Source organism: Trachypithecus francoisi, unplaced genomic scaffold (assembly GCF_009764315.1).
Source record: "Trachypithecus francoisi isolate TF-2019V2 unplaced genomic scaffold, Tfra_2.0 Lachesis_group0, whole genome shotgun sequence".
In the NCBI taxonomy this organism is placed as follows: Eukaryota; Metazoa; Chordata; class Mammalia; order Primates; family Cercopithecidae; genus Trachypithecus; species Trachypithecus francoisi.
The window spans coordinates 139,263,351-139,278,642 of NW_022681453.1; the positions used below are offsets into that span (position 1 = coordinate 139,263,351).

General features: G+C 39.3%; 1 protein-coding gene and 1 non-coding gene across 10 annotated transcripts in view; both read right to left on the reverse strand.

The window, feature by feature from the left end:
- The window catches only part of ULK4 (unc-51 like kinase 4), a 735,134-nt gene that overhangs the window by 659,444 nt on the left and 60,398 nt on the right, over positions 1 to 15,292 (reverse strand). For all 9 annotated transcript variants that reach the window (XR_004437258.1, XM_033212151.1, XM_033212152.1 and 6 more), the window contains 4 exons: positions 7,550 to 7,654; positions 4,279 to 4,339; positions 2,680 to 2,861; positions 1,370 to 1,416 (listed from right to left, as the gene is read on the reverse strand). Coding sequence is in view for 8 of the 9 variants with exons in the window: in XM_033212151.1 (XP_033068042.1) it covers positions 1,370 to 1,416; positions 2,680 to 2,861; positions 4,279 to 4,339; positions 7,550 to 7,654 (395 nt within the window). In the remaining variant the exon portion in view is untranslated. The remainder of the gene's footprint in view (positions 1 to 1,369; positions 1,417 to 2,679; positions 2,862 to 4,278; positions 4,340 to 7,549; positions 7,655 to 15,292) is intronic.
- Positions 5,957 to 6,089, reverse strand: LOC117084678. The gene has a single exon (XR_004437584.1). It is a non-coding gene; the product is annotated as a U8 small nucleolar RNA (small nucleolar RNA).

The window sequence follows — 15,292 nt, forward strand, 5'->3', positions numbered from 1 at the left end:
TGTACTTGGAAATGATCTGTTTTAAATGTCAGCAGGGGGCACCCCATTCAAGGATATAACATGTTTTAAATAAAAGTGCTTAAATAAATATCTCATTGATTCATTTTTAATGAGCCTACCATTAGCTTTCTCAAAGTATTAAATACTCAGCCATTACCTAAAAATCCTAGTTTCTATTACCAGATTTTACTTTGGGAGAGTAACATTAGAAGATGTATAGTAAGAATTACCCTTATTATTAAGCATTTGTTAAACTCCTATTGGTTCACCCATATTTCACCAGCATAGAAGAATAATTATTATCATACCACTGCCACAATTCGCAAAATTCTTTCACCTCCATTTTTTCATGTGCCTGTCCTAACAATCATGAGATAAGCAAGCTTGATGATAATAACTACAACTTCTACAACCCCAACCCCATTGTAAATGAAATACCCACTAAGAATCAGGTACTATACAAGATATCTCATATATTTACCTCATTCAAAGTTGAACAATTACCAAAAATCTATGAAGTAGTTATCCCATCCCAATTTTACAGATGAGGAAACTGAGGCTCAGCAATTAAAAGTACTTGGCCCAGAAAGCAGATCTTTGATCCACACCCAGGTCTGTCTGAATCCTAAACCTATGCCATTTCCTTATCCCAGCCACACTCCCCAGGAAGCAGAGATAGAGAAAAAGATAATCATTTGGCCAACTCTTACTAGCAACCAGAACCGAGGGACTTCTAACACTTGATTTACTGTGCTTTTCACCTGGTATGTTGCTTCTATAAAAAGCAAGGACACTTCCTTCCATCAGGAGTTTATAAATCATAATCCCATTAGATTGTAAATAACATCTAGGGAAGCTATGTGCTACAAGAGGGAAAGATAACGGTGGCCAAGGGAAACTTCGAGGAAGTATAACTAAATTAATACACAGGGATCAGGGTTTAAGTATTTTATAACCAATACTCAAAACAGTAACAGTGAGCCAGGCACAGTGGCTCACACCTGTAATCCTAACACTTTGGGAGTCAGAGATGGGAGAATCACTTGAGTCCAGGAGTTCAAAACCAGCCTGGGCAACATAGTGAGAGACCTTGTTTCTACGAAAATAAAAAAACAGTAACAGTTAATAAAGTTTCCAGGAGTACCTTAGATAATCCCAGAATTGTATTTATAATATTAGGAGAAGGGCCATTTTTAATATTCTAAAATTTATAATTGGAATGCCCATAAAAATTGCCTATGAGTAGAGTCATCATTACATCACAACAATTTATGATAATTACTTAGGACTCTGTTTTTGATAAATATGTACGCTCTAACTACTTAATAAAGTCATGAAAAATAATTTTTAAAATATAAATATTACTTACATATCCCAGTTTGGAGCAATCCGCAAATGCTGGATTAGCAATTGGAACTAGAATAAAAAATTTAAATGTAAAAAAAGAAAAAATAAAAATGTTTAAGTCACAAAACATACAAAATGACAGCAAAGTTAACAGCCCGGGATTTTATAAAAAGGAAGTTTACACTGTACACCAAAAATGATATTTACTAAATTACAAAGGTACTAGTACATGAATAAGATTAAAATAAAAACTAAGAACAGTACTTTTAATTTCTCCTACCACTTTATATTCGCTAAATTACTGCCCTTACTTGACAGACACACACCAACTATCAAAAAAAGTAACCTTAATACTATCCTGGAAGCAAATGAACTTAAATTTTTTCAAGCCAATTTCCAAATGAGGGACCACTGTGGAAAACATCTCCAAACCACTGTAATTCCTTTCTGAGGATGACTTCAAAAACTCTGCCAATCGATGCTCAAACATGAGCCAAAAGAAACAAAAACCAAAAAAACTCTGACAAATTCCCTTGAGCTTACCAATAGACCAAGATAGTCCAAAAAGTAATATTCCCAGGGGAAGAGGGAAAAAAATGTTCTAGAGAATTGATGTCTTCCTTCAATGTTATATCAGAAACCTTGCAGTTTACCAGAGGACCCAGTAAAGGAACCAACACCCCCAACCCACTCCACATGGGGAGTTCATTCCAGTCACTAACGAGAAGGTAAAAGGTCTTATGACATCACTTTTTATTTTATTTATTTATTTTTTTTTTTTATTTTTTTGAGATGGAGTTTCACTCTTTTTGCCCAGGCTGGAGTTCAGTGGTTCCATCTCAGCTCACTGCAACCTCTGCCTCCCAGGTTCAAGTGATTCTCCTGCCTCAGCCTCCCAAGTAGCTGGGATTACAGGAGTGCACCACCACACCCAACTAATTTTGTACTTTTAGTAGAGACAGGGTTTTGCCACGTTGGCCAGGCTGGTTTCAAACTCCTGACCTCAGGTGATCCACCCACCTTGGCCTCCCAAAGTGCTGGGATTACAGGCATGAGCCACCGCGCCCAGCCTGATTTCAGGTATTTTTTAAAAATCTTACGAGTTAACATAAAATGGAAACCTGAGTATTACAAACAAACACAGTTCAAAATCACCATCTACTCTCATCTACTTTAGGACCTAAGGATTAAACAGAGGATAATTTTCATAAACCTAAAATCGTGATCAATCGGTTTTTTCATGGTAGTTAAATCAAACTGATATTTCAGCACTTGTTTGAGCCTCTATAAAAACACAAATTAAAATGCATAAGGCATGTCACAAAGGCCTACCAGGGGGGAATGGAGGAGCCTGGTGGCCAACTCCTGGTGACCAGCCACCACACACAAATAGCAAAGGAGATTCAGCTTGGCTCGGGAGGCCCCCATGCTCTTCTCAGTGGAGTCGATCTGTGAGCACACTTGTTGCAAAAAGTCATTCCAATCTTGGTCTTTCAGAAATAATAACTTATCCACTGCCATGGAAAGAAAATAATAAAAGTATGTTTCATGAGAAAAAGAACTGCTGGAAACGTTACATGAGAAATAAACACAGAATTACAACAGCTGAGGACAAACATTACACTGTCAAAACCAAAAATACTCCAAAGATGACACTACTTTTATTTGTCCTTCCATATTCCTAATCTCTTTATCTATCCATGGAAACTTTTTAACCACTTCAATGGAAAGCTATACTTTCAAATAAAGCAGATGTCCTAAGCAGAACTGTCCCACAACCTACACCATAACAAAATGCAAAGTTCAATACAACTGGAGTAAAAGACAAAAGAGCGTTTGTATAAATAAATCAACTCTCAAATACTGAGAAAAGCACAAATCCTACAGTTCTTACAAAGTTCCAATAAAACTATTGTAAAAAATAACGAGAATAACATGATAGCTAAAAATCACCTGAAATCCCTACCTCCAAATCCCTATACAAAAAAATGGCAAAATCTAGGAAATGTGATATCCCCTAAAATTAACATATTTTTGGCTGATCTCTATCTTTAGGCAAAATAAATTATAAATATAATTTCCTAAATAACTCAAAGAAGAAAAGGGAAATAGTATTTCCAGGTAATAATTCTCTAGGTTTGCATAAATAGTCCTACTTGGCTCTGAAAGCACTATTAATAATACTTAGCTTCAAAAACGTCGTTCTACACAGTTTCTTTTTTGTTTTTATCAGTAATTAAGTTGATTGATATAAACCCTTAGCTGGTTTATTTAAACCTAAATATATTTTAAATTTACTTCAAATCATAGATTCTACTCTAGCCACAATGAATAATTTTTCCCAAATCAAGTTTAACAGCTTAAAATATAATTTGTTAAACAAAAAAAAACAGTTTAAAGTACGTGAAAATTTCTGATGGTCACCCTAAGTAAGACTTTTGTTAGCTCAACAGAAACGTAATAATTATCCCTTAAGTATCTCCACTCCCACACCACCTCCACAGTCATGAACCACCTAGTCCCATTCTCAAATGCCCTGGTCCCTCCAATAGAATCCCAATCCTTCATTGTTGTCCCCAAATCTGTACACCTACACCAGCCATAAATGGTGGAAATTCAACCAGCTGTAAGAAGGGAAGGGAACGGAAGACCTCCTACCCACTCTACAGGAAAACCAGTCCAGATCTACAGGAACCTCCCCACCCAGAAGAGAACAGGGCAGCCCAGACTCAGCTAAGAAATGTCAACAGATGGCACAAATGAATTACAGATTGTTTACAATTCGTATAACACTGCCCCAAGAACATAGGCAATTGTCAAGATGAAATACATTTAGTTATTCACATACAAATATTCTATTTGCAAATAAATTTCATATTTGTATCTGTATACAAAGAGTCTACATGTTTGATAAGTCCTTTATGATCCTACCTGAATATGCTGGTAGATGCAATATTTTTGCATCAAATTTAACTGGTGGCTGTTTCATTATCTGTGGTTTAAAAAACAAAAAAGCTTTTGAGACAATTTTTAAGATGGATATCTATCTCCTTATATGTCCCTTATGTCAGATAATAAATCAATGAGGACAAAAAATGTGTAAAATTTGTTACCAAAAAGAGTAAGAACAATGACTTTTCAGATTAAAAACATACAAATATAGATAATAAGTTATTTTTTTAAATCATTTCAATTGATATCTGTAAAAAAATAAAGCTTCACAGAAAACATTCACCCCTATCTTGGCTTATTTTTTAGCTAATTTACCTCTAATTAGAAATTCAGTCATTCAACAAATATCTACTGGGTTCCTGCCAAGGTAAGACTTTATGCCAAGTGCTAATGGGGATACGAAGATATAAAAGACACAATCCTATTTTCAGAGAGCTGACATCCTAGTTGGGAAGACGAGACAAACATTTGATAAACAACGAAATATTTCGCAATTCAAAACATGCAGGACATAACTACAGACAAAACACTGGACAGAAAGAATTTTTTTGTAAACAGCAGTTTAGAGAATACAGCAAGCACTTTAGTTGATATAGTTAGGACCGGGTTTACAGAAGAGGTAGAAGGTGGGTTGAGGTGTTGAAGGATGGTTAGAACTTTATGGTCATATCAGAGAAGACACCATTCCAGGAAGCCATAATAGTATGAACTGGAAAGTGCACAACTTATTTGAGAAATGTGAAGAAACCATGTAGTTGGATCCATGAGTTCAGGACAGCCAGATACTTCATCTTGAGACTTTTAATCAAAAATTCAACCATCATTTCCATACCTAACTTCTGCAACACTTCTATATACAATATTTTTAAACCCTTTACTAATTAAGTAACCAGCATTACTGTATTTACTGTAGTAATCTTACTAAAATGCATATTCTCATTCTAATCTCATAATCCAAATTCATAATCTCATTCTAATCATGAGAAACCCTCAGACAAACCTAAATTAAGGGACATTCTACAAAACACCCAACCAGTTACTCTTCAAAGTGTCAAGGACTTGAGTCATACGTTTTATAACATGTATTACAAAAAAATACAAAGGCCAGGCACGGTGGCTCACGCCTGTAATCCCAGCACCTTGGGAGTCCTAGGCAGGTGGATCATGAGGTCAGGAGTTCAAGACCAGCCTGGCCAACATGGTGAAACTTCATCTCTACTAAAACTACAAAAATTAGCCAGGCATGGTGGCAGGTGCCTATAATCCCAGCAACTCAGGAGGCTGAGGCAGGAAAATAGCTTGAACCCGGGTGGCAGAGGTTGCAGTGAGCCGAGATCGCACCACGCTACTGCACTCCAGCCTTGGTGACACAGTGAGACTCCATCTCAAAAAAAAAAAAAAAAAAAAAAGACAAAGTGTCAAGGTCATGAAAGACAAGAAAGATCTGAGAAATTCTGACAAGGCCATGAAAGACTAGGACAGACTATACGAGACTAAGGAGGCATAACAACTAACTGTAATGTGGGATCCTGCAACAACAACAAAAAAAGAACATTAGAGGCAACTGGTAAAATTCAAATAAGTTTGGTAGTTTAGTTAATAGCACTATACTCATGTTTTTTGTTTTGTTTTTTTTTCCTTTTCTTTTTCAAGAAGAATTAGAAAGGAGCAACCAGGGTATTGCAAGCCCTCATTACACAGAGATATTAATCAAGTATTATGCAACTCCAATTACCACATTCTACTGCCCTCCACAAGGAGGAACAGATAAGGATTATCCCGCCTGACTAACGTTATACTAATGTTAATTCCCAGGTTTTGCAAACTATACTAAAGACCTATGAGATGCGAACATTAAGAGCAGCTGGGCGAAAGGTATATAGGAACTCTCAATTATTTTTGAACTTTTTCTCTAAGACTAAAAGTTTAAAATTAAAAGTTAAACACAAAAATTTCTATTGACTAAGGCTTCCCAGAAACTATCAGATATGGTTATAAGAGGGAAAAAAGAAACACAGAATATTGTCTAAAGCAAGCTTGTCCAACCCGCAGCCCATGGGCTGCATGCAGCCCAAGACGGCTTTGAATATGGCCCAACACAAATTCATAAACTTTCTCAAAACATTGTAAGATTTTTTTTGTAATTTTTTTTTTGTTTTTTAGTTCATCAGTTATCATTAGTGCATTTCATGTGTGGCCCAAGACAATTCTTCCAGTGTGGCCCAGGGAAGCCAAAAGATTGGACACCCCTGATAAAGAGAACACAAATTGTTCTAGAAAGTCCAATTTGAAAATGCCCCAATGCACATCAAACTTAGCATAATAAAGTTACTCTGCCAGACATACAAACTCACAAAAAGAATTAGCTCCATTATGAAAAATAGCTAAATAATCTATATAAAATGCTGTCTATCTAGAAAATAAAAATGAATCCAAAAACCCTTATGGTCATACCACAGTAATGTTCCCAATGAGATAAGAAAAAACAGCCATGAATTAATACAGAAAAAGACATTGAAAAAGGAAAAAGAAGCAGGAAAATTAAAATAGAGAATAAGTAGTGGAATGTGAGTATGTTGGGGAGCTGGAAGTCAAGACAAAACAGAGGGACTTAGAAATGAATTTGTTTTTTAAAACAGATACTCATTATCCCCTAGCAATAAAGTATTATATTCCAAAAGACAAGAAGCAAAAAAACTCACACTGGTTTAGAAGTACATTGTGAACTATGATTCCTCAAGCTCCCATAATGTCTCCCCACTGTCTCCCCTGCAGTCTTAACAACCTGTGAGAGGGTAGGGCTTCTGTGTGATATGCCTGCCCAGCCCAGCCTGGTGAGCAGTGCCCTCTGACTGCTTCTGCCTTCAAAATACATCAGAGACTACAATATTTAGAGTGATTCACATTAGCGCGTATGGAGAAACAAAGGGACCGAGAGCTAAGGTCTGAGGTCAGGAGGCTGGCAACCCCTCCATGGCATGTGGAAGAAAGCAGTGGTGAGAGGCAGAGCTGACTCATTCAAAACAGAGGGGAGAAAACTTAGAACTCCAGTGAAGTGGAAGTGAAGGCAGAGGAAAGGGTTGCAGACAGAGCGGGAGCGGGAAATGCAGACATGCAGCACAAATGAAACAGAAGCAGACAAGAGAAACAGGAAAGATTAGACGGTAAATAATATTCTGAATGAAAATCTCATGCAGATTTTAGATCTCAGTAAAGTCTACAACTCAGTTGTTAGAGTATCTTTCCACACCTTTGGATTGTCGATAATGGGGGTGACAACAAGATCTGAGTCTGTGTAGATAAGCTCTCTCATCTGCGATTCCAGGTCCTGCTGACTCAGGTGTCCAGTTGCAATCTGAAATGAGAACAAAAATTAGACTTTGTTTCTGTGACTAATGTAGATCTTTAAAACACAGAACTAATAAGATGCTGAGGAAGACAACACTGTAAAATATCACCTATATCAATGTACTTCAACTGCTATTCAAGATGCTTGTAGTCTTATTTGATTTTCACAAAAATCCTAAACTGTAGGCACCATCATTCCCATTTTATAGATAAAAATATAAAACTCTGAGAAAGTAACTGAATTGCTCATGTTACCACTAAGGCTGGCTAGGACTAGAAAAAAGATCTTTACAATTCAATGTTCTAAACTGTGATGAGGCAAATTGTTTTTTTTTGTTGCCAGCATGGCTTTTTTTTTTTTTTTTTGAGATAGAGTCTCACTCTGTCACACAGGCTAGAGTGCAGTGGCACAATCTCCGCTCACTGCAACCTCTGCCTCCCGGGTTCAAGCGATTCTCCTGCTTCAGCCTCCCAAGTAGTGAAATTACTGGTGCACGCCACCACGCCCAGCTAATTTTTATATTTTCAGTAGAGTCAGGGGTTTCACCATGTTGGTCAGGCTGGTCTCGAACTCCTCATCCCAGGAGTTCTCAGGTGATCTGCCTGCCTTGGCTTCCCAAAGTGCTGGGATTACAGGCATGAGCCATGTGCCTAACCCACAGCTTTATTTTTCATTCACAGAATGCTAATCAATTTACTTCTGCTTTACAGAATATTCAATGTGAAGTTGAAGCTGTAACATAAAAAAATTTTCAAACTTAAATACAGACCTGTTACCTAAGTGTTAAACCTCAATTATTTATTAAGCCTAGTTAGAGCTGATACATAATGAAATGAATCAGCAGACAGTCACCATCAGTTATTCCTCTGAGATGGTTCTTTGTGCTCTATTTAAACATAATTTGTATTCCTAGTGTTACACCTCAGTATTTCCCATCAGGAAAAAAAGAGAGAGAGAGAATTTATGCTTAAGAACCTTAAAAGAAACAATGATTAGCAAACTAAATAAAATAGAAAAGTAAATCAGTCAAGTAAGGAATAAGGAAAATAAAGTATCCAAAACTGAATGAGGAAGGGGCATGGATAAAGGAACAGAGGAGTTAGCTAAGAAAGTTCTGGAAACCCAAGCTGCCCCTTGCAACTCAGACGAAAGACATAAGAAAACACACAAAGAGGCCAGGCGTGGTGGCTCACCCCTGTAATCCCAGCACTTTGGGAGGCCGAGGTGGGCAGATCATGAGGTCAGGAGTTTGAGACCAGCCTGACCAACATGGGAAACACCATCTCTACTAAAAATACAAAGATTAGCCAGGAGTGGTAGCATGCGCCTGTACTCCCAGCTACTCAGGGGGCTGAGGCAGGAGGATCGCTTGAACCTGGGAGGCGGAGGTTGCAGTGAGCCGAGATCACACCACCACACTCCAGCCTAGGTGAGAGAGCGAGACTACATTAAAAAAAAAAAAAAAAAAAAAAAAACCCACAAAGAATGAAGAGGAAGTTTTTTGTTTTTTTTTTTGAGGCGGAGTCTTGCTCTGCCACCCAGGCTGGAGTGCAGTGGCCGGATCTCAGCTCACTGCAAGCTCCGCCTCCCGGGTTTACGCCATTCTCCTGCCTCAGCCTCCCGAGTAGCTGGGACTACAGGCGCCCGCCTCGTCGCCCGGCTAGTTTTTGGTATTTTTTAAGTAGAGACAGGGTTTCACCGTATTAGCCAGGATGGTCTCGATCTCCTGACCTCGTGATCCGCCCGTCTCGGCCTCCCAAAGTGCTGGGATTACAGGCTTGAGCCACCGCGCCCGGCGGAAGTTTGTTTAAAACAAGAAAATCTAAGTTTAAGAACATGGACTTTCAATTAAAGAAAAAAAAAAAAAAGACAGATGGACTTTCATGGCAAAAAGACAGGGATAAACTCACATTGCCAAAAAAAAGATGGACTTTCAAGGCAAAAAGACAGGGGTAAACTTTCATTGCCGCTTGTTAATTATGTGCTCTTTGGGAAGTTAAAGAAAAAAGCTTTGTTTTCTTTATCTATAACAAAGATTAAAATGAACAAGCTTTCAGGTTTGTGAAGAATAAACATAAAGCATTTAAAACAATGCCTGGCACTGCTTGAGAGAAGACAGTGATAGTTTATCAAGACATTTAAATATATACATCATACTTGCTTCAGTGGAGAATGGATAGAGGGGAACAATGGAGAAATGAGGGGACCAGTTAGCAGGTTACTGCAAAGCCTGAATGGAAAAGATGGTGTCTTGAGCGTGGAAGGTGGCAAAAAGAAGGGAAAGAAGTCAATGATAGAGCAAAGGGTTGGATATCCCTGCTGATTTAACACTGAGGAGGAACCACTAGTAAATTACATTAGTCCGTAAAGTAAGACATCAATATTTGAAAGAGGTGGCCAAATTATCTTTACATATAGATGATATAACTGAACATCCAAAAAGCCAAAATTAATCAATGGGAAAACTATTCGAAATAATGTAAGAATTAGGCCAGGCGTGGTGGCTCACGCCTGTAATCCCAGCACTTTGGGAGGCCGAGGTAGGTGGATCACCCATGGCCAGGAATTCGAGATCAGTCTGGCCAAAATGGTGAAACCCCATCTCTCCTAAAAATACAAAAATTAGCTGGGCTTGGTGGCAGGTGCCTGTGGTCCCAGCTACTCAGGAGGCTGAGGCAGGACAATCACTTGAACCTGGGAGGCAGAGGCTGCAATGAGCCAAGATCATGCCACTGCACTCCAGCCTGGGCAACAGAGCAAGACTCTGTCTCAAAGGAAAAAAAAAAAAAGAACATAAGATTAGTAAGGTGGACCAATTAAAAAACTGTATGCAAAAATTAATTTCCTATAGGTAAATTGAATGTATGCACAAATGCCAAGTTATAACAAATATCCCACTCACAATAGCAAAAATATATAAAATAAATTGCTCAGGAATAAACTAAATGATCAATAATTGCAATCAGACCATAATCATTAAATGAAAATAACTGTTATAAAATTATACTCCCTTGTTTCAAAATGAACACATATGTATAGAACCAGAAGTAGTAGTATCAAAATGTATGAGATGGTATGAGATGTATGAGGTTACAGTGAACTACAATCCTACGATCACACCACTGCACTCCAGCCTGGGCAACAGGCACTCAAAAAAAAAAAATGTAATCAGTGTTTACTCAGGAATTACATAGTAAATAATTTTTCTATTTTCTTTGTCCTCTTTTACATTTTACAAGTTTTCTACAATTATATATGTTTTGTAATTGAATAAAAAGTGTCACTTAAAAATTATAAAACATAAGGCCAAGCACAGTGGCTCACAACTGTAATCCCAGCTCTTTGGGAGGCCGAGGCCGGCAGATCACTTGAGTCCAGGAGTTTGAGATCAGCCTGGGCAACGTGGGGAAACCTCTACTAAAATTACAAAAGATTAGCCAGGCATGACGGCGCACACTTGTAGTCACAGCTACTCAGGAGGCTGAGACAAGAGAATCACCTAAGCCCGAGAAGTTGAGGCTGCAATGAGCCACAATCATACCACTCCACTCCAGTCTGGGTGATAGGAGTGAGGCCCTGTCTCAAAAATAAATAAATAAATAAATAGAGATACATATGTAAAATAAACTACCTTAGGTATTCACATTATTGATTATATTTCCTCAATACAATGATTATATACTCTTCCTTATAACCATCTGCCAGAAGAGCTTCAACATCTATCACATTTCAGAATGAATTTTTTAATTTACATTGATTTTCTATTTCACATAACCAAAAAATTAGCACAGTGAGATTTTATTATAATCCATTTATGCTAAATTTCAAAGCAGAAATAAGCTTCACATGGTCCAAATACACTTCACATTACAACAAAATCACAGTAAAAACTAAAAGCAGGCCGGGCGCGGTGGCTCAAGCCTGTAATCCCAGCACTTTGGGAGGCCGAGACGGGCGGATCACGAGGTCAGGAGATCGAGACCATCCTGGCTAACACGGTGAAACCCCGTCTCTACTAAAAATACAAAAACTAGCCGGGCGAGGTGGCGGGCGCCTGTAGTCCCAGCTACTCGGGAGGCTGAGGCAGGAGAATGGCGTAAACCCAGGAGGTGGAGCTTGCAGTGAGCTGAGATCCGGCCACTGCACTCCAGTCCGGGCGACAGAGCGAGACTCCGCCTCAAAAAAAAAAAAAAAAACTAAAAGCAATTATATTTGTCAAGCAACAAGTAGCATAAAAATAACTTAGAATTAATTCAAAGTAGTTCCGCATTCAACACAACTATGATTGAAAGAAATTAAAGGCCTAAATAAGTACAAATACATCCTGTGTTCGTGGAGGAAAACTTAGCATTGTTAAAATGGCAGTACTTCCTAAATTAATCTACACATTCAATGCAACTGTGATTAAAATCCCAGCAGGCTCCTTTGCAGAAACTGACAAGCTGATCTTAAAATTCATATGGAAATATAAGTGACCCAGAACAGCCAAAACCACCTTAAAAATTTTTTTGGAGGATTGATACTTTCTGATTTCAAAGCTTACTAAACAGCTACAGTAATCAAGAGTGTGCCACTAGTATAAGAACAGATGAATAGATAACAGAATAGAATCCAGAAATAAACCTTTACATATATAATCAATTGATCTTCAATAAGAGTTCCAAGACAATTCAATGGTGAAAGAATAAGCTTTTCAACAGATAGTGCTGAGACAGCTGGATGTTTAGACGCAAAACCATGAAGTATACCCCCCTACTTCATGCCACATGCAAAAATTAACTCAAATGGATAAAATAGCTAAATCTAAGAGATATTAATAAAACTATAAAACTCTTAAGAGAAAACATAGGCAGAAACCTTTGTGACTTTGGAGTAGCAATTGTTTTTTTAGATATTACACCAAAAGCACAAGCAGACAAAAAACACAAAGAAAGAAAGATAAATAGGACTATATCAAAATTTAAAACTTTCGTGCTTCAAAGGATACCATCAAGAAAGAAAAAAGACAATCCAGAAAAAGGGAGAAAATTGTTATAACTCCTATCTAGAATATGTAAAAAATTCTTAACTAAATAATAAAGAGATAAATAACCCAATTAAAAATAGGTTAAATTTTTGAATGAATGTTTCTCCAAAGAAAATAGACAAATGAAGGCCGGGCGTGGTGGCTCAAGCCTGTAATCCTAGCACTTCGGGAGGCCGAAACGGGCGGATCACGAGGTCAGGAGATCGAGACCATCCTGGCTAACACGGTGAAACCCTGTCTCTACTAAAAAATACAAAAAACTAGCCGGGTGAGGTGGCGGGCGCCTGTAGTCCCAGCTACACGGGAGGCTGAGGCAGGAGAATGGTGTAAACCCGGAAGGCAGAGTTTGCAGTGAGCTGAGATCCGGCCACTACACTCCAGCCTGGGCGACAGAGCGAGACTCCGTCTCAAAAAAAAAAAAAAAAAAAAAAGAAAATAGACAAATGACCAATAAACACATAAAAAGATACACAACATCATTAGCCATCAGGTAAACGCAAATAAAAACCACTAAGACATAGAAATTCACACCTACTAGCTGGGCGCGGTGGCTCACGCCTGTAATCCAAACACTTTGGGAGGCGGAGACAGGTGGATCATTTGAGGTCAGGAGTTCGAGACTAGTCTGGCCAACATGGTGAAACCTTGTCTCTACAAAATACAAAAATTAGCCAGGTGGGCCAGGCCTGGTGGCTCACACCCGTAATCCTAGCACTTTGGGAGTTTGAGGCAGGCAGATCACAAGGTCAGGAGATCAAGACCATCCTGGCTAACATGGTGAAACCCCATCTCTACTAAAAATACAAAAATTAGCCATGCATGGTGGCGGGCACCTGTAGTCCCAGCTACTCGGGAGGCTGAGGCAGGAGAATGACATGAACCCAGGAGGCGGAGCTTGCAGTTAGCCGAGATTGTGCCACTGCACTCCAGCCTGGGCGACACAGCAAGACTCCATCTCAAAAAAAAAAAAAAAATTAGCCAGGTGGTAGTGGCACGTGCCTGTAATTCCAGCTACTTGGGAGGCTGAGGCAGAAGAATTGCTTGAGACTGGGAGACAGAGGTTGCAGTGAGCCAAGATCATGCCACTGCACTCCAGACTGGGTGACAGAGTGAGACCCTGTCTCAATCAATCAATCAATCAATCAATGGAATTTCACACCTGCTAGATGTGAAATAGAATGGCTATCACAAGAAAGACAGGCAATGCAGCACCATTCACAATAGCCAATAGGTGGATGCAACCCGAGAAATCATCAACAGATGAAAAGATAACAAAGCATATTAAATACACACAAGGGAATATTATTCAGCCTTTAAAAAATGAAATTCTGGGCCGGGTGCGGTGGCTCAAGTCTGTAATCCCAGCACTTTGGGAGGCCGAGACGGGCAGATCACGAGGTCAGGAGATCGAGACCATCCTGGCTAACACGGTGAAACCCCGTCTCTACTAAAAAAAAAAAATACAAAAAAAACTAGCCGGGCAAGGTGGCGGGCGCCTATAGTCCCAGCTACTCTGGAGGCTGAGGCAGGAGAATGGCGTGAACCCGGAAGGCGGAGCTTGCAGTGAGCTGAGATCTGGCCACTGCACTCCAGCCTGGGTGACAGAGCAAGACTCCGTCTCAAAAAAAAAAAAAATGAAATTCTGGCACATGCTACAACATGGATGACATTATGCTAAGTGAAATAAGCCAGGCACAAAAGTACAAATACTATATGAGACCACTTTTTTTTTTTTTTTTTTTTTTTGAGACTGAGTCTTGCTCTGTCACCAGGCTGGAGTGCAGTGGCACAATCTTGGATCACTGTAACCTCCACCTCCTGGTTCAAGCAATTCTCCTGCCTCAGGTTCCTGAGTAGCTGGGACTACAGGCACACGCCACCATGTCCAGCTAATTTTTGTATTTTTAGCAGAGACACAGTTTCACCATGTTGGCCAGGATGGTCTGGATCTCTTGACTTTGTGATCCACCTGCCTCAGCCTCCCAAAGTGCTGGGATTACAGGCATGAGTCACCGCGCCCAGCCTATATGAGACCACTTATGCCAGCGGTCCCCAAATTTTTTGGCATCAGGAACCAGTTTTGCAGAAGACAATTTTTCCACAGACAAGGTTGGGGGAGATGATTTTGAGATGATTCAAGTGAATTACATTTACTGGGCACTTTATTTCTGTTATTATTACACTGTAATATATAATGAAATAATTATACAACTCACTATAATATAGAATCAGTGGGAGCCCTGAGCTTGTTTTCCTACAACTAGACAGTCCCATCTGGGGGTGATGGGAGACAGTGACAGATCATCAGGCATTAGATTCTCATAAGGAGCACGCAACCTAGATTCCTCACATGCACAGTTCACAGCAGGATTCATGCTCCTATGAGAATCTAATGCAACCGTTCCTCTGACGGGGGCAGAACTCAGATAATAATGCAGGTGTAGACTGAGAGCAGCTGTAAATACAGATGATGCATCACTCACTTGCCTGCCACTCACTTCCTGCTCTGTGGCCTGGTTCCTAAGAGGCCACAGACTAGCAGCAGTACATGGCCAGGGGGTTGAAGACCCCTGACTTATGCAATGGACCTAGAATAGGCACATTCATAGAGGCAGAAG